The sequence below is a fragment of the Emys orbicularis genome, chromosome 5 (genome assembly GCF_028017835.1).
Source record: "Emys orbicularis isolate rEmyOrb1 chromosome 5, rEmyOrb1.hap1, whole genome shotgun sequence".
Lineage (NCBI taxonomy): Eukaryota > Metazoa > Chordata > Testudines > Emydidae > Emys > Emys orbicularis.
The window spans coordinates 21,475,147-21,498,998 of NC_088687.1; the positions used below are offsets into that span (position 1 = coordinate 21,475,147).

General features: G+C 46.8%; 1 protein-coding gene across 1 annotated transcript in view; it reads right to left on the minus strand.

The window, feature by feature from the left end:
- The window catches only part of SMARCAD1 (SWI/SNF-related, matrix-associated actin-dependent regulator of chromatin, subfamily a, containing DEAD/H box 1), a 76,504-nt gene extending 64,611 nt beyond the window's left edge, over window positions 1–11,893 (minus strand). Inside the window, exons 1-2 of the mRNA XM_065404628.1 lie at window positions 11,823–11,893; window positions 11,023–11,267 (exon numbers count right to left, since the gene is read on the minus strand). Of these exons, the coding sequence (XP_065260700.1) occupies window positions 11,023–11,239 (217 nt within the window). The 5' untranslated portion in view covers window positions 11,240–11,267; window positions 11,823–11,893. The remainder of the gene's footprint in view (window positions 1–11,022; window positions 11,268–11,822) is intronic.
- Between the last annotated feature and the right edge of the window lie 11,959 nt (window positions 11,894–23,852).

Consider the following 23,852-nt stretch of genomic DNA (forward strand, 5'->3'; position numbering starts at 1 on the left):
AGCCCAGCACAGAGTAGGAGCCAGCAGCTGCAGTGTCTCCAGCAAACAAACAAAACAACACCTCCCCTCGCTGTGATTTACTTCCCCGCCGGCTAGTCCGGGCGCCCAAAATGACATGCCTGTGCGGCTGGGGAGGGTTGTGTGACCGCTCTTGTGGCTTCCCTTTGCTTTCCCATCAGAAAGTCATGTTTCTGCAGGGAAGCAAAAAAAAAAAAAATCTGTTGGGGACATGAATTCTGCGCATGCACAGTGGTGCAGAATTCCCCCAGGAGTAGAGTTTACAGTCTAAATTTAGAAAAGTAACATGAAAAACACAAATGGGACTAGGAAGAGGGGATCGCCAAGGACAAAGACATTATGATTGTTTAGAAGCTTGGAGCTTTGAGGATTATTGTTTTTAAAATGTTAATGATTAAAATTACAAGCCTCTTGGAGGTGATGATTTTTGATAATGGACTTGCAGCACTGTTCCGTTCTAAAAAAAAAAAAAAAAGCATCGTGGAGACCACGTTTGTATCAATCCTTTCCAGATTAAAGTGTGCTTACTTTCCAAATAAAAAGATACTTTTCTAGTGCAAGACCTGGAAACTCAACCTAGGATGTGAAAATAAAATTGTTTTCCTCCTTTATGCCCCAGAATAATGACTTCTATTTATCCTGTGCAAGCCCCCGAGCTTTCAAATTTCATTTCAAGTCAAGGTGGTGGGAAAAGATTGGAAAGAAGAGGGAACTAGGGATGGAATTAAAGTGTACTTGCACAAATAAGGCATACATTGCTCAATTTGTTTGTGGAAAAGAATATTTTTCAACTGATGTACCCCAGGCATAAAAGATACTAGACAATTACGTCACTTACAAAGGATACCGCCAAGGCTAAAAAATAATTGTTTTAAATAAGATAAAATATTGCATGTAATGCAGTATCTTAATCCCTGGGGGGGGGGGGGGGGGGAACCTACCTTAAAAACAGACACAATTTATTTTTAAACCATTAGTAGACTTTAGAAAGCCTAGACATCACAAATCTAGGGTATTAGCTCTCAGCGCATGCATTACTGCAGCCAACGCCTATGCACTAATACATCCCTCAAAACTCCTTCTGCCACACTGAATGTCTGCTCATATTTGTGAGTATACAATCTGTTGTACTTTACACAGTTGGTTTCTATACCTTAAATACCCCCTATACAGAAGTCTACCGAGGGGAGCAAGTGAAAATACAACTTACACCATGTGCAGAACTGCTATCCACAACATGGCTTAATGTCACACCAGTATTTTGATAATAGGGCTGTCGATTAATTGCTCATGCGATTAACTAAAAAAAATTAATCACGATTTTAAAAAGTAACTGTGATTAATTGCAGTTTTAATTGCACCACTAAACAACAGAATTCCAATTGAAATGTAATAAATATTTTTCTACATTTTCAAACATTGATTTCAATTACAACACAGAATACCAAGTATACAGCGCTCACTTTATATTATTTTTATTACAAATATTTGCACTGTAAAGATTATAAATAAAATAAATAGTATTTTGCACTACAGTACTTGTATGAGGTGAATTGAAATCTCTTTATCCTGAAAGTGCAATTTACAAATGTAGATTTTTTGTTTGTTATATAACTGCATTCAAAAACAAAGCAATGTAAAACTTTAGCGCCTACAAGTCACTCAGTCCTTTTTCTTGTTCAGCCAACACTAAGAGAAATAAGTTTGTTTACACTGATGGGAGATAATGCTGCCCGCTTCTTATTTACAATGTCACCTCAAAGTGAAAACAGGTGTTCACATGGCACTTCGTTAGCAGGCATTGCAAGCTATTTACGTGCCAGATATGCTAAACCAGTGGCTCTCAAACTTTTTTTTACTGGTGACCCCTTTCACATAGCAAGCCTCGGAGTGTGACCCCCCCCCCCTTATAAATTAAAAACACTTTTTTATATTTTGAACACCATTATAAATGCTGGAGGCAAAGCGGGATTTGGGGTGGAGGTTGACAGCTCGCGACCCCCCCATGTAATAACCTTGCGACCCCCTGAGGGGTCCCAACCCCCAGTTTCAGAACCCCTGTGCTAAACATTCATATGCCCTAAATCCTTCAGCTACCATTTCAGAGGACATGCTTCCATGCTGAAGACATTCGTTAAGAAAATGTGTTAATGAAATTTGTGACTGAACTCCTTGGAGGAGAATTGTACGTCTCCTGCTCAGTTTTACCCACATTCTGCCATATATTTTAAGTTACAGCCGTCTTGGATGATGACCCAGCACATGTTGTTCATTTTAAGAACACTTTCACTGCAGATTTGACAAAATGCAAAGAAGGTACCAATGCAAGATTTCTAAAGATAGATACAGCACAAGATCCAAGGTTTAAGAATCTGACGTGCCTTTCAAAATCTGACAAGGACGAGGTGTGATGCATGCTTTCAGAAGTCTTAAAAGAGCAACACTCCGATATGGAAATTACAGAACCCAAACCACCAAAGAAGAAAATCAACCGTCTACTGATGGCATCTAACTGAGATGTTGAAAATGAACATGTGTAGGTCCGCACTGCTGTGGGATCATTATCGAGCAGAACCCGTCATCAACATGAACGCAAGTCCTCTGGAATGGTGGTTGAAGCATTAAGGGACATATGAAACTTTGGCACATCTGGCAGGAAAATAGCTTGCGACGCCAACTCAACAATGCCCTGCGAATGCCTGTTCTCACTTTCAGGTGACATTGTAAACAAGAAGCGGGCCGCATTATCTCCTGCAAACGTAAACAACTTGCTTGTCTGAGCGATTGGCTGAACAAGAAGTAGGACTGAATGGACTTGCAGGCTCTAAAATTTTACATTGAATTAAAAAATAAAACAGTTATTTTTTGTACATAATTCTACATTTGTAAGTTCAACTTTCATGATAAAGAGATTGTTCTACAGTACTTGTAATGGGGGAATTAAAAAAAACAAAAGAAATAGTTTTTTTCACAGTGCAAATACTTGTAATCAAAAATAAACAAAGTTAGCACTGTACACTTTGTATTCTGTGTTTTAATTGAAATCAATATATTTGAAAATGGAGAAAACATCCAAAAATAAATAGTACTCTATTATTGCTTAACAATGAGATTAATTTTTTAAATTGCTTGACAGCCCTATTTGATAATTAATATATAAACAGACAAACATGGCTGATATGAAAGACTGCAAAGCAAGTTGTTCAGAAGGAGGATAGATACGAGGGCTGTGGATGGCCAAAGGGCAGAGGCTGTGAAGGAAAGAAAGAACACAGCACAACCATTGTTCAAAGTTAGTTATGTTTTTTGTGTAGGAATAACACCACTGACAGTGGTCTTATGGACGCACATAGTATGTAGAACTAGTTTTGACTCATTCTTTTAAACTGGTTAGATTTAAGGTTGACTGTACGTCTCTGTAGGTTTATATTTCAAATAAAATAGGTAAAATCAAAGTCTCAGATCATCACCAAGAACTTTAAAAAACATTACTAAAAGCTGAAAGAAAGAGGAAGATGATTTCTCAATTTTTCTTTTTTTAACAGTACCCACATAATTAAATTATAGGGACCTAGATGAAAGACAAAAGGGAAGCCACAAGCAATATCGTAAATCCAGCAGGTGGCTTTTTGTTTGGTTGGTGCTTCTTTTTTTGGAGAGAGAGAGAGAGAGAGAGAGAGAGAGAGAGAGAGAGATGATCAGAAACAGGTCACGGAGGAGACTTTTCTGGGACGGAATTTTAGTTGTATGAATCAACATGTGTTGGACCATATCAGGGAATTTCTGTATTAGAACCATAAAGTGTATGTAGAACCATAAAGTGTATGTGTATAACAAGTCTGAGGCCAAGAGAGACAAGGGGTAAGATTAAATTCAATTGAATTCCCCACAGCTTAGGCCTCTTGCTTTTTCCATTTCTGTGTCTCTCCCTCTCTGTGAGAAACATGCAAGGCCAAACTGCTAATTGTGTTAACACATCCTAAGACAGAAAGTCTGTTCTCAAAAACAACTGTAATAGTTCTTCCAAACAGAACACAGTTTAACATACATAACAAACAAGTTAAAAGCTACTAAAGTTTTAAGTAAATTTGCAACATCCTGAGAGTTGCTAGAAGTTAAGAAATAGTAAAGTAATAAGTGATAAATGTATGTTAAAATAGAGGATGTATGTGAATGGATGCTTGATTTAGATAAAGGATAAATTGATTTAGATAAAGAATGAATGGTCAGGGAAGTGCCAGCCTAAGAATTACAACTTCAGTCTCAATTGGCCAAAGAATGCGCAGACTAGAGATAACCGGATGACCCCCGGAGGGCAGGCCGGAATCCACCCAAGTGCGCCCCCCCCCCCCCCCCCATGGAGGGCTGAAGACTCTGAAGAACAAGATAACACTCAGATGTCAGGGATGTGCCACCTGCTGATTGATAATCACCTCAAACAAACATCAGCAGGATGAAGCAATTCCCATAGACTTGTATAAGGACAAAATCCTATAAGAACAGACTCTAAAGACTGAAAACTTTGATGCGCATCTGACAAGGACTCGGCTCCACCCTCGTGCGCAGGCTACCTGGCCAGTACTCTGCCATGAGCAACCTCTAGGCTGGTAACTATAACAACTGCAGAACTTGTATGAATGAGTGTGTGAATGAATAAGGAATGGTAGTGAAATAATATGAATTGCATATCCTGATTTCTCGCTCGCTCTCTGTATTTACAATAAATGTGGCGTTTTTCCTTGTCCACCTTATAAGATCCTGTTGGTATTATTTTATTAGTATAACACATGCAAAGGTCTTCCATGAATCAGTTCTGCTGATATGTAAGATATCAGTATCTTTTTATGAAGATTGGTTATTGAGTATGTAGAGACAGCTATATTTTGTTTAGTAAACAGGTATTGTATCTCAACTACCTTGATTTAGAGAGAAAAAATATTGACCACTTTAAAAAATATTTTTATTCTAGAAGTGTACTAAATGGGTCATCTAGTCCTTCCCTTTGCCAGTGTACAAGTGTTCTGTAGAAAGCATTTCCTAATGATCGAGCTAGTCCAGTTTTAAGTGTCTCAAAGCAAGGCTTCCATATTTTCCTTTGGCGAGTTATTCCATAAGAACAGCCACACTGGGTCAGACCAAAGGTCCATCTAGCCCAGTACCCTGTCTTCCAATAGTGGCCAATGACAAGTGCCCCAGAGGGAATGAACAGAACAGGTAATCATCAAGTGATCCATCAGAAAGGCCCCATTCCGAGCTTCTGGCAAACAAAGACTAGGGACACCAACTCTGCCCATTCTGGCTAATAGCCATTGATGGACCTATCCTCCATGAATTTATCTAGTTTTGAACCCGGTTATAGTCTTGGCCTTCACAACATCCTTTCTTTTGTTTGTTTTAAACCTCCTGCCTATTAGTTTAATTTGGTGACCCCTAGTTCTTATGTTACGAGGAGTAACACTTCCTTATTTACTTTCTCCACACCAGTCATGATTTTAGAGAACTCTATCATATCCCCCCCTCAGTCGTCTCTTTGCCAAGCTGAAAAGTCCGTCTTATTAATCGCTCCTCATATGGAAACCTTTCTATACCCCTAAGGAATCTTTTCCAATTTCAATTTTCTTTTTTTTTTTTTGGAATGGGGCAACCATATCTGCATGCAGTATTCAAGGGATTATTATTATTGGGTCAATGTTCATAGGGAGTATTGCAGTTTGGCTCTTAATCTCCCACAATATTGACCATGCAACTTGCCGTAATGGGCTGGACTAATGGCCACCTGGCTTATGACAACAGCCATAGGATGCCTTGAAGATCATATGGTACTGGGAGAAACCCAGCTGCATGGACACAACCAGGTTGTGCATTACGTGCATACCACAACCAGATATCATTGTTAAAGAATATCTCCTGCTATTCAGACTATTTTCTTTTTCATAACTTAATCACAAGTTATAGCTTCCTACAAACAAAACCTGAGAATGCATGTTTCTACTATGCAGCCCTTAGTACACATTATTTACTTTAAAATAAGACAATTAACTCATTTAAACTGGTGTATCTGAAATTAATATTCTGGTTGACGTGCAGACAAGTGTAACTAACACAACTGGAAAATGGCACTATGTCACAATATCTCTTGTTAAGTAATGAAATTTTGTGCAATTTGAAAATGTAAAGCATTATGCAAGTGTGAAGTATTGGTAATTACATAAATGCCTTAAGACTATTGTTAATTAAGGCCACAGTCCTGCAACTGGATCTGTATTCATGGACACTTTCACTTTTAATGAGTCCCACTGAAGTCAACAGGGCACTGGGCAGGCATAAAGGTTCACCTACACAAATGCAGGATCAGAGACTAAGCCAGTTTTATACATCTAGTTCAACTTATTTAAGAGAAAACAGTGGTACCAGGTTTCCATTGGCTCATGCCAATATCTTTTTTATGAAGTCAAGAATGTTAATATGTGCTTCCCAGTAAACTCCCACAATACACTAGGCAGTGACCAGCCACAGGAGAAGATTCCTGAAAAACTGACTGTGTGTTATGCAACTTCTATGTAAAAGCAAAAACCATCAATAGCTTATTTTGTGCTTCTCCAGCGACAGGAGAAGCACAAAACAGCTGCATGGCTCAGTTCCCTCCTTCGAATTCAACATCTACATGAAGCCACTGGGAATAGTAGTGAGACAGAACAGGCTGAAGTGGCAGTAGCAAACACCCAACACTACATCTCCTTGTCAAACTTTGCCATATTGAGGAATCTGCAATATATTGCAGAAAACATCTGGATGAAGAGCAACTGGCTAAAGCTGAACGCAGACGAGCATAAAGTTATGCTGGTAGGAAGAGACATGCATTTTGAAGTACTTTCCTCATTCGTAACAACTCCGTCCATCAAAGGCATGAGTCCTTGGATTGTTACAATGGTCTGCCGCTCTGCTGCTCTCAGACACAACACTGCACTTGCTTACCCAAATGAAGCTGGTTACATAAACACCCACATTTCATCTGGATCCAGCCAGAAGATTGGACAGATGAGAGTAAAATGGGTGCAGAGACCCATGCTTTTGTAACAACTGGGCTCAACTATTGCTATTCTCTATACCTCTGAATGAAGCCTAATGCCACAAGAAAGATCCAACTAGTTGAGAAACCTACAGTCCACCTACTCACCAACAGAGGTTACTGGGAACATGTATGCTTAAACACCATACTTAGCATTGGCTAGCCATTATACAGAGAGCAAATCAAGATTGCTGTCCTGAGTTTCAAAGCCCTGGATTAATGTAGCTACTGCACATGCATGCAAAGTCCATATGCTAATCCAAGAACATTATGAAGCATGGAGGGAGGGAAACTGTTGCGTATGCACAGTAGCTTTCAAATGATTTCTCCCTTAAACCGACATGGTTTAGGGTTCACAGTCAACTTGAAAATTAATTAATTGAAAATAAGTTAAGCAGTTTTGGATACCTCATCTGCCCCAAATCCCCTGCCACTTTTTGTGTTTACAATAATATATGTCCTTTCTCTCTTCTCTATGTGGTTGCTACACAAAAGCCCTACAACCAGTGAGAACAGACTGATTCAAGTGGAAATTCTGACTCCGGCTTACAAACAAAATAAAAACTAAAAAAAAAAAAAAAAGAGAAAACACTTATTCCTTTATTCTTGCCCTTTAAATATAAGATGACTGTTAGCATTAGACAGTACAGCAATTTCAGAAGTAAACGGGATTATTACAATGACTGATCTTTTTTAATTGACAACTATTATGATAGCTCAATTTCTTCACCGATTGTCTGAAGATTTGATCCAAATAGAAATGAAGTTAGCAACCCAGTCAGATAAACTAAATAAACTATTCTCTGGGCCACTGCTCCAGGCTTACATTCTTACCACCACCATCACCCACAGGATCCCTAGTCATGGATCATGTACAAACACAGAACAAAAAGGCAATCCAGCCCCAAAGAATTTACCATCTGAGGCCAGGTCTACACTACAGAATTACGTCGGTATAACTACATCGCTCAGGTGTTTGCACAATCTACACCTGTGAACAATGTAGTTATACTGACCTAAGTGCCAGTGTAGGCAGCGCTCAGTTGGTGGGAGAGCTTCTCCCGCTGACATAGTTACTGTCTGTCATGGAGGTAGATTAACTAGAGTGTCTTCATTAAAGCTACTGAGCAGATGAGCATTTGAAGTGTAGACCTACCCCAAGTATAAGACAACAGATGTACTCTCCCTATCAGTCTGTTAGTCTAAGGATACAATGAGACAAAACTGGTCAGCACGATAGGCAGTGGTCACTGCACTCCAGCAGCCTAACGGTTACGTTTTTTGTAGGAATCATGGCAAAGGAGGGTATTGAAAGAAGGTAATAGAAAAGTTTTCTAGATGCTTACAGAGCACTCCTCCCAAATCTGAAGTGCAGCATGGGAGAAATCACAAAGGCAGATGTTTGAAAACCTAAGGAATGGGCAATGAAGGCTGACACCATTGATTCACGAGGGGGAGAAGTCAACTTTAACAGAGAATGAGAGATGGTAACTAGGTGGAGATAGTTTATAAAGAGCTTTGAAAGTGAAGACAAGTGGCTTATGTTTTGATGCAACAGATGACGAGGAAGCAATAGAGGGATGCAAAGAGAGGAGTGACATGTCAAAGCAATGGACTAGGAAAAATATTTTTCAGCAGTATCCTGAATAGATATATGCAAGACAGTAGTCCAGGCCAGAGAAAATGATTGTGCCGTATTCAAGATACCAGATAAGTGCTTGGATAAGAGTTTTAGCTATTGTGTATGGATAGGAACAGCAGTATTATAGCAATGTTATAAAGAAATATTAGGCAAGATTTAGACATAGCCTGGATGTGAGGACCTAGAAAGAAGTCCTAATCAAAGACAATGTCCAAGTTAGAAGCCCGAGCAACAGATAAGCTTGGTGTGATCATCCACAAAGAAGGAAGTGGGAAGGACTCAGGAGGGGGGGAGTTTAAGAGCTCCAAAGAAGGAGCTGAAGGAGTGATTGAAACAGAGAAAAAAGAACCACGAGAGGAAACAACCATAGAAGCCAAAGGAGGACAAGATTTCAAGAAAAAGAAGAGCATGGTAGACTGTTAAAAGTAGCTGACAGATAAAGGAGGTTAAGGATGGAGTATTAGTTCTGAGTTTTGGTTAGGAAGATGTCATTTGACACTTCGACAAGAGTGATTGCAGTGAAATGCAAGGTGCAGAAGCCAGATTGAAAAGCGTCTAGGATGCAAATTGAAGAGAGGAATTCCAGACAGCAGTTGTAAACACCACATTCAATTAGCTTAGAAATTAAAGGAAAAAGGGAAATGGAGCAGCAGTTGCTGGGGCAAGTGGGGTAAAGGGGGGGTTTTAAGATGGGAAGGCTACAAAATCCTTACGTAGTGAGGTGAAGAGCCATAGAAGAAGAGTGAGAGTTTATGGAGAAGAGTCAGAGAGAATGAGAGTTGGCACAAGGGAAGGGGGATCACTGTCGCAAGTGGAGGGGTTAGAGGAGGTGAGCAGATGAGAAACTTCTGTATTAGTAATAGCAGAGATGGAGGAAAGAGTGGTCAGAAAAAGGGGAACTCACACCATATTTTGTCTATTTTCTCTTGCAAGAAATCAGTGAGATCCTGTGTGGAAAAGTGAAAGCAGGAGGACAGAATTGCTTGAAGAGTGAATCAAAGGTGACAAAAAGGCAGCTGGGATTCAGTTACATTGGAAAACTACAACTGTTTAGCTAGGAAGCTGACAGAACTGAAGGAAGAAAGAACCAATAAGTACTGGAGGAAATTACCCTTTATCATAGGATTTCTGCAAGAGGGAGTTCCACAACACAAGAGCAGGAAGCTGGTACTGGCGGAAGCCAGAGCTGGAAGTAGGCAAGGCAGACCATGTGATGGAAGAGAGAAGCAAAAGAGTCAAGGGTAGAGGAGAGTCAAACGTGGAGAGAGAATCAACCATACCAATGGAAGAAAGGGAAGAAAGGACTAAGAGCAAATGAAAAGTCATCAACGTTGATGCACTGACGTCATGGAAAGGTTGCATGCCAAGTTGCATGGAGGTGCTGATGGATGATGTTGAAAAAGACTACATTACGATCAGAGGGTGGTAACTGAACAGCAGAGAGATTAAGGTTTTGTACAGCACACATCACTGTATTATTAAAAGTACTCCATAGATAAGTTAGATCTGCCTAGTGATGTATATAGGGCAGGGGTCGGCAACGTTCGGCACGCGGCTCGCCAGGGTAAGCACCTTGGCGGGCCGGGCCAGTTTTATTTACCTGCTGACGCGGCAGGTTCGGCCGATCGCGGCCCCCACTGGCCGCGGTTCGCAGTCCCGGGCCAATGGGGGCGGCGGGAAGCCGCGGCCAGCATATCGCTCGCCCGCGCCGCTTCCCGCCGCCCCCATTGGCCCGGGACAGCGAACCGCGGCCAGTGGGGGCCGCGATCGGCCGAACCTGCCGCGTCAGCAGGTAAATAAAACTGGCCCGGCCCGCCAAGGTGCTTACCCTGGCGAGCCGCGTGCCGAACGTTGCCGACCCCTGATATAGGGGATACCACATATTCTGTTTTTTGGAGGTTCTAGGATGCTTTCCTTGAGAGGTAGATGGGGGGGAGGGGATGTTAAATATAAAAATGCTTTCAGTTACAATGGAAATGTTTATACAAAAGGAAGGGCAACATGTTTTTAAAATTGTCAGGCTTTGGGTTAGTCTTAGTCAATGAAACACTTTATTACTGGTTCTCAGCAGGCTCCAAACCTAACCTTTTAAATCCTGATTCAGCCTTCTATTCACTTTTATAGAAGAAAATGTTATGGCAGAGTTTGATGCTTTAAAGGCAGTTATCATGGAATAGTGGTATTTGGAAAGGGGGAAGTACTGAAAAAAAGCTGTAAGTGGGGAAGATGTTTTACTCTTATAAATACATTATCAATGTGTTTGTGCTAGACACAAATCAAACACGTGACTCACCAGTTTTCTCAGTCACATCTGAAGTTGGAGTATCTGGCCTGCTGCTGTCATCTGTAACCTCATCATCACCACCACCACCACCAGCAGCATTGTCTGCTGCAGCAGGAGAAGGAGCAGCTGGTATCTCAGCTACGGGAAGAGAAGGAGGTGGATTTTCCTGTTCCACTTTCTTAGCCTTCTTCTCAAAGCGAAAGCGGTCCAGATTAAACAAACTCATAATCTCAGCCTATAGCTCCTGCCGCTGTCTGCAAGAAAGGAAACAGGATTGATTCTACAGTCTCTGTGGGAGAAAGGAGGGAAGACAATCACCCATGGCTTACTCAAAACCAAAAGGCACCGAGACAACAAACAGACACAGAAACTGCTACGGAAGAAGGAAAAACGAGTGGTCGTTCGCCCTACTCCCCACCCAGCACGGCCCGGGACAGGCCTTGGCCCGGAGGCAAGAAGGAAACAAGCCCATGTGGAGGGAGGGAATGTAATATATTACACAGGGAAAAACGAATCGGGAGCCCAATCCATCCCCTCCCCACCCTCAATCCGCTCCCCGAGGGGCCGGGAGAGGTCCCCGCCCAGCGCCCCCAGTCCGCACCTGTCTCACCCGGGCAGAGCCACCTGGTTGACAAAGACAAAAAGGAGGAGGGCGGGGAGGGACGATGATGCAGGCGGGGGAGTGGGGGGGAGGATGAAGCGGAAACTGGAAGCGGCTCAGCCCGTCGAGCCCCGGCTAACCCTACCACGGCTACCGCGGGCGCAGAGGCACCAGCAGCGCCCCCGCCTCGGCCTCTCCAGGTACCCACCAGCGCGGGTGCGGCAGGGCGAGGGTGGCGCCGGCGGCAGAGGACCCTTTTCGGAGGCAAAGCGCGGCGGCGGCGTCAGAGGACGGCGACAGCGGCGCGCTTAATGATGACTTCACTGCTTCCCAGCAGCCCCTTCGCCTGCTGGAGCTGGGCCTCTGGGGAGCGCGCGCGCCACCCACGCCGCGCCTCAAGCGCGTGCCTTCGCTGATCTGCCAGTGCTCTGTCAAGGACAGGGCGGGCAAGGGACGGGGCTCGGTCCAGCCCGCAGAGAGGCCCCAGTGCTGCTACTGGGTAGCGATGGGATGGGAGTGAGCTCCCTGCTCTACCCCGCAGAGCGGTGACCCTCAAGTAACTGCTGAGGGGGTGACCCCTAGTCTGCCATCCCCTGGCACCTTCACAAGCACAAAAACTGCCGTGCCCGCTGCCACAGTAAAAACTAACCCGCCGTGCAGGATAGGGTGACAAGATGTCCTGTTTTTATAGGGACAGTCCCGATTCTTGGATCTTTTTCTTATATAGGCTCCTATTACCCCCACCCGCTGTCACAATTTTTCACACTTTCTGTCTTGTCTGGTCACCCTAGAGCGGGAGCCCTGCTCCCCCCAGGGCCGGTGCAAGGAAGTTTTGAGCCCTAGGCGAAACTTCCACCTTGCGTCCCCACACCCCCAGCCCTGCGGCAGCTCCCTGCCCTACCCTCCTCCCTGAGGCGCCCCCCCCCCCCGCAGCAGCTCACCGCCCCCTCTGCCCTGAGGCGCCCCCCTCCACAGCAGCTCCCCCCCCCCCTCCGGTGAGCCATGTGGCAGCTTCCCACCCCAGCTCACCTCTGCTCTGCCTCCTCCCCGAGCACGCCGCCCCTGCTCTAATTCTCCTCCCCTCCCAGGCTTGCGGCACCAAACAGCTGATTGGCGCTGCAAGCTTGGGAGGCGGGAGAAGTGGAGCAGCGACGGCGTGCTCGGGGAGGGGGCGTAGCAGAGGTGAGCTGGGGTGGGGAGCCCTGCGGCAGCTTCCCCTCCCCCCCGCCCTGAGGCACCCCCGCGGCAGCTCCCCACCCCACCGGCCCGGGGAGCCGTGCGGCAGCTCCCCACCCCAGCTCACCTCTACTCTGCCTCCTCCCCAAGCACGCCGCTTCCGCTCTAATTCTCCTCCCCTCCCAGGCTTGCGGCGCCAGACAGCTGATTGGCGCTGCAAGCCTGGGAGGCGGGAGAAGTGGAGTGACGACCATGCGCTCAGGGAGGGAGTGTAGGAACGCTGTAAAAAAAAATTGGGGGCACCGCTTTTTGGCACCCCCAAATCTTGGCGCCCTAGGCAACCGCCTAGTTTGCCTTAATGGTAGCACCAGCCCTGGCTCCCCTTCAAGCCAAAGCCCGCGTAGTGCAAGGAGCAGCAATGCCCCCAAAGCGCTGGCTGCAGGTGGGAGTGTTCGGATCAGGAGTAAAAGAAAGGCAAGGGCTTGACTCGGGTCCTGTCCCATCGCATTACAACCTCCTAGAGCCCTCACTCCTGCTGTTAGTACTATTCGAGGGGTCGGCTGCTATAGCCGCTATGGCAGTGGCTCTCAAACTTTTGTACTGGTGACCCCTTTCACATAGCAAGCCTCTGAGTAACTTTTTATATATTTAACACCATTATAAATGCTGGAGGCAAAGCGGGATTTGGGGCGGGGGCTGACAACTCGCGACCCCCCATGTAATAACCTCGTGACCCCCTGAGGGGTCCCGACCCCCAGTTTGAGAACCCCTGCACTATGGGCTAGGGATCCACTTACACCAGCCTCTCACAACTACTCCATTGGCGAACTTCAAACCCCAACTCCCTGCCTCAAACACATTACAGTCTCTGCCTACAGACAGACAAATGGTAGTGGACAGGCAGTATGTAAGCAAAACAACAACAGTATGTAACTATGCCCTGCGAGGTTGCACAGTGCTAGGACAGCCGGAGAGTGATTGCTTAGAAGGGCACCTAGGATGCCAAATTTCTATTGGCACAAAACCCAACACCCCGCCCATTCCCCCAAGGCCCGACCCATGCTCACTACAATGCCCCTCCCTCAGTGGCTTGCTCTCCCCCACCCTCATTCACTTTCACTAGGCTAGGCCAGGGGGTTGAGGGACAGGAGGGGGTGAGGGCTCTAAATGGGGATGCAGGCTCCAGGGTGGGGCCAAGGATGAGGAGTTTGGGGTACAGACAGAAGGGGCTCTAGGTTGGGGGGGTGGGGCGAAGGGATTCAGAATGTGGGAGGGGGCTGAGGGTTGGTGTGCACAAGAGGGTGAGGGCTCTGGGGTCGGGCCAGGGATGAGGGGTTCAGAGAGTGGGAGGGGACTCAGGGCTGGGGTAGGGGGTTGAGGTGCAGGGGGGTGAGGGGCCTGGGCGGGGGGTGCAGGCTCTGAAGTGCAGGAGGGAGCTCTGGGTTTGGGGGTCAGGGTTGGGGTGCAGGAGGGGGTGCAGGCTCTGGGCTGGGGCCAGGGATGAGGGGCTTGGGGTGCAGGAGGGGACTCTGGGTTTTGGGGGGTTCAGGGCTGGGGCAGAGGGTTAGGGCGCAGGCTTACCTCGGGCAGCTCCCGGTCAGCGGCGCAGTGGGGTAAGGCAGGCTGCCTGCCTGTCCTGGGTCCGTGCTGTGCCCCGCAAGCGGGCAGCAGGTCCGGCTCCTAGGCGGGCGGCAGTGGAGAAGGCTCCACAGCGCGTGCTGCTCTCACGTGCAGGTGCTGGTTCCCAGCCAATGGGAGTGCGAAGCTGGTGCTCGGGGTGGGGGCAGCGTGCGGAGCTCCATGGCCCCGCTGCCTAGGAGCCAGACCTGCTCGTCACTGCCGGGGCGCAGCGCAGTGCCCCAGCGCAGGTAGGGACTAGCTTGCCTTAGCCACGCATGGAGCAGTTTGAAAATTGGACCTGCGCTGGGGCCCACCCATTACCAAAAGACTACATCATAGCCTAACATGTCTTTTTCTGCTCCTCCCCTAGGGCCTTATGACAGCAACTCTTCTCCCTCCTTTGGCACTACTGTTAGTCAGTCAGGAGGCAACTGGCACTCCCCAGCGGTCATCCCCAACTGCCATGGAACCTTCTCATTGCAACATTCCATCCCTTCTTCTCTTTGAATAGGAGTAAAGAGGGAAGGGGTCTTCCCAAGTGGCAGAATCTTTAAAATGCCTGCCCTGTACAACACCCACTGTTTCATTAGCAAATCCTATGACTGGGAAACATGCAATTTCTTCTTCTATTCCATCCCTGCAGCGCTACGGAAACACATTCAGGACGCCTGGCCTGCTGCGTTGTTGCAAGTGGGATTGGCCACAGGACCAGACAACAACTTGTCTGTGCTTCCTCCCAACCTCTCAGCAGTATCTCCCAATGACACAGGCTGAAGGAGGTGTCCATAAAGGATTATAGTCTCCAAAACAAGACTTCAGTAATATCTAAGATAGACAAAAGAGATAAGTTAAAACAGGAACTTGCCTCAGGTAAGTCTTGAGTATAAATAATAACTAACAGTGAACAAGGACAGATGCGGCCCGGAGGGAGTGTATAAACACAGGCAGGACACGTTTGCAGAAGAGGCATATGATAGGATAATAGGTAGTGCAGGGTTTATAGCAAGGATATTTGGAAACTTTCAGAGGATGTCAATACAGGAATGCTTTGAGGTTATTGTCTGAAGAGTGATGAGATATGCTGGAGAAATCAAGTCGGTTAGAGGCTTGGAAGAGACTAGAAATGCGGATTGTAGAGATCTGAAAAGCAGAGACAACTGCGGGTAATAGGAGGAAGGTGGAGGATAGGAAAGTTAAAATGTAGCACAGGCTAGGAGAGAGTAAGGAATTGGCCAATCAAGGAAGAATGTGACTGGAAGTTGAAAATGGGATGGTGGTTGGAACTGAAACTGCTTTAGTGGCACTGATGGATGATCTCCTGCTGACAAGATAGAGGATAGACATCAATTTTCCTGATCCTGGGTACCTCTGAACCATTGAATGCTATCAACCATATAAGACACTGCTGTTTTGCCTGAGGGAAGTGGCAGAGGTCTGGGACAGTAAGCTACAGTGATTTGAGTCCTTTTTGGAGGGACGCTCCCAATGAGTAGGGATGGGAAACTGCACCTCCATTATTAGACCCCTCACCTGTGGAGTCCCATAACGATGGACTGTCTCTCTGGTCATATTCAACATCTACATGTGTCCACTAAGTGCATGTGTCAGACAGCATGAACTCAGATGCCAGCAATATGCAGCTGAAACCCAGTACTATCTATCCTTCACCACTGTCACTAAGATGGCCCAGTGCTTAAGTGAAATCAGCTCATGATGAACAAAACTGAACCTAAGCAAGACAGAGGTTTTGCTGGTGGGCAAAGAAGGTACAAAGAGTTTGCAGCCACAATACAGTCTCCTTTGGTTGAAGGTATTGTTATAATATGAGGTTGGGTGAAGCCTCACTGAAGCTTGTTGGGCATGATAGCCATCCTACATTCAAAATAAACGTAAGCAGCAGTTGAGCTCCTTTTTGGACTAAGATAGCTGAATCTATTGGAGCCATTGCCCAAAACACAGACCACATGCCAAGCTAGTCAAAGCTGATTTATGTGGTCAGAGGGGCGTCACGGAGGGCTGAATGCAAAGGCAGGGGGTTAGGTCATGTTTCGGTGAATCTGTGGATATGTCTACACTGTAACAAAATACCCACTGCACTGTTTCAGAGCCCCGATCAATTGACTCAGGCTTTAGAGACTTGGGTGGCGGGATTAAAAAGAGCAGCATAGACATTCCCGCTTAAGCTGGAGCCCAGGCTCTGAAAACCAGCAAGCGTAGGCTTTGAAACTCCAGCTCCAGCCTGAGCAGGAACATCCACACTGCTATCTTTAGCCCTACAAGCTCAAGCTCCCCAAGCCCAGATCAATAGACCTGAGCTCTGAGACTTGGTGCTACAGGTTGGTCTTTGAAGTGTAGACATATCCTGTGTGTGCTCAAAAGAAGCAGTCGAGGAAGGCAGCAGAAAGCCAAGCACACAGTAAGGCCTGGTCTACACTACGAGTTTAGGTCGACTTTAGCAGCGTTAAATCGAATTAAGCCTGGACACGTTCACACGACGAAGCCCTTTCTTTCGACTTAAAGGGCCCTTTAAACCGGTTTCTTTACTCCACCTCCGACGAGGGGATTAGCGATAAAATCGGCCTTAGCGGGTCGGAATTGGGGTAGTGTGGACGGAATTTGACGTTATTGGCCTCCGTGAGCTATCCCACAGTGCTTCATTGTGACCGCTCTGGACAGCACTCTCAACTCAGATGCACTGACCAGGTAGACAGGAAAAGCCCTGCGAACGTTTGAATTTCATTTCCTGTTTGCCCAGCGTGGAGAGCACAGGTGACCACGCAGAGCTCATCAGCACAGGTAACCGTGATGGAGTACCAGGATCGCAAAAGAGCTCCATCATGGACCGAACGGGAGGTACGGGATCTGCTCGCCATATGGGGAGATGAATCAGTGCTGGCTGAACTCCGTAGCAGTAAACAAAATGGCAAAATATTAGAAAAGGTCTCCAAGGCCATGAAGGACAGACGCCATAACAGGGACGCACAGCAGTGCCGCGTGAAAATTAAGGAGCTAAGGCAAGCCTACCACAAAGCCAGAGAGGCAAACGGAAGGTCCGGGGCAGAGCCGCAAACATGCTGCTTCTACGCGGAGCTGCATACCATGCTAGGGGGTGCAGCCACCACTACCCCAACCGTGTGCTATGACTCTTTCACTGGAGAAACACACAGGGAAGCGGGTTCGGGGTACGAGGAAGATGAGGATGAAGATAATGTAGATAGCTCACAGCAGCAAGGAAGCAGAGAAACCGGTTTCCCCAACAGCCAGGATATGTTTATCACCCTCGACCTGGAACCAGTAACCCCCAAACTCACCCAAGACCCTGGGGGCACACAGGGGACCTCTGGTGAGTGTACCTTTGTAAATATTACACATGGTTTAAAAGCAAGCGTGTTTAATGATTAATGATTAATTTGCCCTGGCAATCGCGGCCAGTACAGCTACTGGAAAAGTCTGTTAACGTGTATGGGGATGGAGCGGAAATCCTCCAGGGACATCTCCAGAAAGCTCTCCTTCATGTACTCCCAAAGCCTTTGCAAAAGGTTTCTGGGGAGGGCTGCCTTATCCCGTCCGCCATGGTAGGACACTTTACCACGCCAGGCCAGTAGCACGTAGTCTGGAATCATTGCATAACAAAGCAGGCAGCGTATGGTCCTGGTGTTTGCTGGCATGCAGACAACATCCATTCCTTATCGCTCTTTGTTATCCTCAGGAGAGTGATATCATTCATGGTCACCTGGTTGAAATGGGGCAATTTTATTAAGGGGACATTCAGAGGTGCCCGTTCCTGCTCTGCTGAACAGAAATGTTCCCCGCTGTTAGCCACGCGGTGGGGGGGAGGGGTGAAGTGATCATCCCCGATAATTGGGTGTGGGGGGGAGGAGGGTTAGTTGGGTTTGTGCTGCATGTTAACCCTGAAACCGCAGCCCCTCCTTTTACATTGCAAACTCATTTTAAATGGCCAACCCAACGGGTGCTTGGTATGGGAAATGAGGGCGCTACTGTTTGAAACCATTCCCACATGTTAAGAAGGTTAAAAAAGCCAAAAGACTGTGGCTTACCATGGCTGCCTGCAAGCCGAAATCTGTTGCCTGGCACTGCGTGAGTGATCTCTCACACCAAACCGGCAGGCCCTCAATATAAGAGGAAAAATGCGACCTTGTAACGAAAGCACATGTGCTGTGTAATGTGAACAGCAAAATTTAACGTGAAAGAGAGTGTACCCATTGTTCTCTAAAATGTGTCTTTTTTAACCACCTCTCCCTTCTCCTCCACCAGCTGCAAATGTTTCTCCTTCACAGAGGCTAGTGAAGATTAGAAGGAGAAAACGGCGGACTCGGGATGATATGTTCACGGAGCTCCAGATGTCCTCCCACGCTGACAGAGCACAGCAGAATGCGTGGAGGCAGTCAATGTCAGACTACAGAAAAGCACAGTATGAACGAGAGGAGAGGTGGCGGGCTGAATCGCGGGATGAACAGAGCAAGTGGCGGGCTGAAGATGATAGGTGGCGTCAGCTTGCAGACAGAAGGCAAGAGTCGATGCTCCGGCTGCTGGAGCATCAAACTGATATGCTCCAGCGTATGGTTGAGCTGCAGGAAAGGCAGCAGGAGCAGAGACCGCCGCTACAGCCCCTGTGTAACCAACAGCCCTCCTCCCCAAGTTCCATAGCCTCCTCACCCAGACGCCCAAGAACACGGTGGGGGGGCCTCCGGCCACCCAGTGACTCCATCCCAGATGATTGCCCGAGCATCAGAAGGCTGGCCTTCAATAAGAGTTAAAGTTTTAAACTGCAGTGTGTCCTTTTCCTTCCCTCCTCCCCCACCCATCCCGGGCTACCTTGGCAATTATCCCCCTAGTTGTGTGATGAATTAATAAAGAATGCATGAATGTGAAGTAACAATGACTTTATTGCCTCTGCAAGCGGTGCTCGAAGGGGGAGGGGAGGGTGGGGTGGTTGGTTTACAGGGAAGTAGAGTGAACCGGGTGGGGGGGAGGGCGGAGGGTTCATCAAGGAGAAACAAACAGAAGTTTCACACCGTAGCCTGGCCAGTCACAAAACTCGTTTTCAAAGCTTCTCTGATGCGCACCGCGCCCTGTTGTGCTCTTCTAACCGCCCTGGTGTCTGGCTGCGCGTAATCAGCGGCCAGGCGATTTGCCTCAACCTCCCACCCCGCCATAAATGTCTCCCCCTTACTCTCACAGATATTGTGGAGCGCACAGCAAGCAGCAATAACAATGGGGATATTCTTTTCGCTGAGGTCTGAGCGAGTCAGTAAGCTGTGCCAGCGCGCTTTTAAACGTCCAAATGCACATTCCACCACCATTTGGCACTTGCTCAGCCTGTAGTTGAACAGGTCCTGACTACTGTCCAGGCTGCCTGTGTATGGCTTCATGAGCCATGGCATTAAGGGGTAGGCTGGGTCCCCAAGGATCACGATAGGCATTTCAACATCCCCAACGGTTATTTTCTGGTCCGGGAAGAAAGTCCCTTCCTCCAGCTTTCGAAACAGACCAGAGTGCCTGAAGACACGAGCATCATGTACCTTTCCCGGCCATCCCACATTGATGTTGGTGAAACGTCCCTTGTGATCCACCAGGGCTTGCAGCAGCATTGAAAAGTACCCCTTGCGGTTTATGTACTCGGTGACTTGGTGCTCCGGTGCCAAGATAGGGATATGGGTTCCGTCTATCGCCCCACCACAGTTTGGGAATCCCATTGCAGCAAAGCCATCCACTATGGCCTGCACGTTTCCCAGAGTCACTACCCTTGATATCACCAGGTCTTTGATTGCCCTGGCAACTTGGATCACAGCAGCCCCCACAGTAGATTTGCCCACTCCAAATTGATTTCCGACTGACCGGTAGCTGTCTGGCGTTGCAAGCTTCCACAGGGCTATCGCCACTCGCTTCTCAACTGTGAGGGCTGCTCTCATCCTGGTATTCTGGCACTTCAGGGCAGGGGAAAGCAAGTCACAAAATTCCATGAAAGTGCCCTTACGCATGCGAAAGTTTCACAGCCACTGGGAATCGTCCCACACCTGCAGCACGATGCGGTCCTATCAGTCTGTGCTTGTTTCCCGGGCCCAGAATTGGCGTTCCACGGCATGAACCTGCCCCAGTAACACCATGATTTCCACATTGCTGGGGCCTGTGCCTTGTGAGAGGTCTATGTCCATGTCAATTTCCTCATCACTCTCGTTGCCGCGCTGCAATCGCCTCCTCGGCTGGTCCTGGTTTTGCTTTGGCATGTCCTGGCTCTGCATATACTCCAGGACAATGCGCGTGGTGTTCATAGTGCTCATAATTGCCGCGGTGATCTGAGCGGGCTCCATGATCCCAGTGCTAGCTATGGCGTCTGGTCTGAAAAAAGGCGCGAAACTAGTATCTGACGGACGGAGGGAGGGAGGGAGGGGCGAGTGACGACATGGCGTACAGGTACAGGGAATTAAAATCAACAAAGGTGGCTGTGCATCAGGGAGAAACACAAACAACTGTCACACAGAATGCCCCCCCCCCCCAGAGATTGAACTCAAAACCCTGGGTTTAGCAGGCCGTTGATTTCACGGAGGGAGGGGGAAGCAAATGAATACAGAACAAATCTATTTTTTACATCTTAAGCTGGCAGACGACGGTGCAGCATGACTGATAGCCCTCGGCATCTTCTGGGTGCTTGGCAGAAAATACTGGGCGCTTGGCAGAAAATAGCATTCTACGACTGATAGCCATCATCGTCAAGACGGTTCGATAGGACTGAGCATGTCTGCCCAGGGGCCCATGATTGACAACCACTGTAGTACGATGACGACGGATACCAGTCGTAATATATCATCTTCTACCAAAAGGCAAGGGGCTGCTGCTGTGTGCAATGCAGCCCCACGTCTGCCAGCCCCACGTCTGCCAGCCCCCAGATCGCCGATGAAGGCTACCCGTCATACTGCACCGTCTTCTGCCAAAAGGCAATTAGCTGCTGCTGTGTAGCAATGCAGTACCACGTCTGCCGGCACCCAGAGGACATATGGTGACGGTGAGCTGAGCGGGCTCCATGCTTGGCGTGGTATGTTGTCTGCACAGGTAACCCAGGTAAAAAGGCACGAATCGATTGTCTACCGTTGCTCTGACGGAGGGGGAGGTGCCTGACGACATGTACCCAGAACCCCCCGCGACACTGTTTTGCATCATTCAGGCATTGGGATCTCAACCCAGAATTCCAATGGGCGGCGGAGACTGCGGGAACTGTGGGATAGCTACCCACAGTGCAACGCTCCGGAAGTCGACGCTAGCCTCGGTACTGTGGACGCGGTCCGCCGACTTAATGCACTTAGAGCATTTTATGTGGTTGATTTATACACAATCGGCTGTATACAACCGATTTCTATAAAACCGGCTTCTATAAATTCGACCTAATTTCGTAGTGTAGACATACCCTAAGAGACCCACTAACAATGTGTCTTTCAGAGAAAATAGAGGGGGAGCTTTTGGGCAGATTGCTGTCTGGAAAGAAGCTTAGAACTGTGAGCAAAGAAACTGCTTCCTGTTTGATTCCTACTGTGTTCAGGGAGAGTGGATGTTGTGTACATTTTTTTGTTAAACAGATTTTCATACAAAAACCCTGAATCCATCATCAATCTTTCCTTTTAATCAAAACAACCTGCAAAAAAGGGTAACAACTGTACATATCCCAATTGGTCAATTCAATCCATAGTGTCAGAGTAGTCCTAGATTCCTCACTGATGCTAAGCTCTCACATAGCAACATCTGCAAGTAACACTTTCTATAATTGCTAGTTGTCTAGAAGACTCCATCCCATCATAGCAAATGATGAGCTGGGCTCATTAATGATGGCTTTGTCACTTCTTGGCTCTTTGTCACTCCAGCAATGCAGTATACCTATGCAAGTCTTCAGTGGTTAGGAAATTCCCAACAGTACCAAATGCTGCAGCGCGTCTCCTCAGCAAAACTGACCATCACAAACACATCAAAGCAGTCATTTGCTCCCTACCTCAGTTTCCCCTAGAATATGAATCAAGTTCAAATATCTCATCTTTCAGGCCTCCGTGGCACTCAGAATATCTAAAAGATCGAAAAATGTTCCAGGATGAAGACTGTGGTCCAGGGGTGCTGGAATGGGGAAGGTGGGGAAGGGGGGCATGGCCCCCCATTTTAAAAGTGGTGGAGGTGGGGCCCACAGTTCAGGTATCTGTAGGCACACACACACACTTCCGCCACTCCTGCTGTGGTCAACAACTTTGCTCCTCTGGCACAACAGAACTCAGAATAAAAGAGTGACGCACATCTGCGCAGGAGACAGAGCTTTCTCAGGGCTAGCCAAAGGCTGTGGAATCAACTCCCATAGAGAGTAAGGCCAGAACAAACCTAACCACACCTTCTTCTACTGTAAGTGCAAGAGGCATTTCTCTGACTTTGCCTTTTCTAAAAAACATACAGGGGTGGTAGGTGTGTAAAAAAAATACTTTAAAAATTCCACAACAGTTCACTGCACCAATTTCTGTCCCCAGGGAGAGGATGAGAGAATGAACACATGATAAATGTTAGTCACATTACTTAATGCACTACTGGAAAGTGCTCAGATACTATGGTGATGACCACAGTGTAAAAACAGATAGAACAGAATGAAATAAAATAGAGGCTAAGAAAAATGAGAAGCTGAAGAAGGGAAGACAAGTAGGCAGTTGCAAGAGGGCAATAGGTAAGGGAAGTTGAAGTATGTGGGGAGTTGGGTTTGAGATTCTAGAAGAAACATTTGGGTACCCCAGCAGCCAAACAGAGAATTCCATAGTTTTGACTCAGTGAGGTAGACTGCGCCACCCACGGAGGTCTGAAGCTCTGGAAAAAGATGACAGGATTTTGGAACATAGTGGAGAAAGCTAAAAAGAGAAAAAATTCAAGGATTAAAACAAGTGGCAAAAGAAAAAAATTACAGAGACCCAACAACACTAAACATGTTTGAGCTTACAAAATTTTGTAACAGCAGCAGTTAGCAGTAGCTTAGAAAAATCATGCGGTAGATTAGTTAATGTTTTTACAGTACTTTGAACTTGTAAAGACTATATAATTGCTAAGTATTATCATCATCATCATCATTATTACCTTTAGTGAATTCTTGGCAAGCAAGGCTGGCAAAACTTCTGTTTGAGATGTTAATGACACCAGCTAGGCAGCCTGCGCTTAATGGAGGACAAATAGCTTGCTATCTGCTGCTGTTACAAGGAGGTAGATTCTAGGGACAGCAGTACTAACTGTGAATTCTTGCAGAGGAGTTGTAAGATTTCATATAAGGAAAAATGTTAATTCCAAAGCTAAACAGCATGAATTTGAGAAAAATCTACTTGTACACAGAAATGTCTTACATAGTATCTTGGATCTCTACCTTGTGTATTTTTACTAAGTTATGGTTATGTTGCTGAGATAGTAATACAGACAG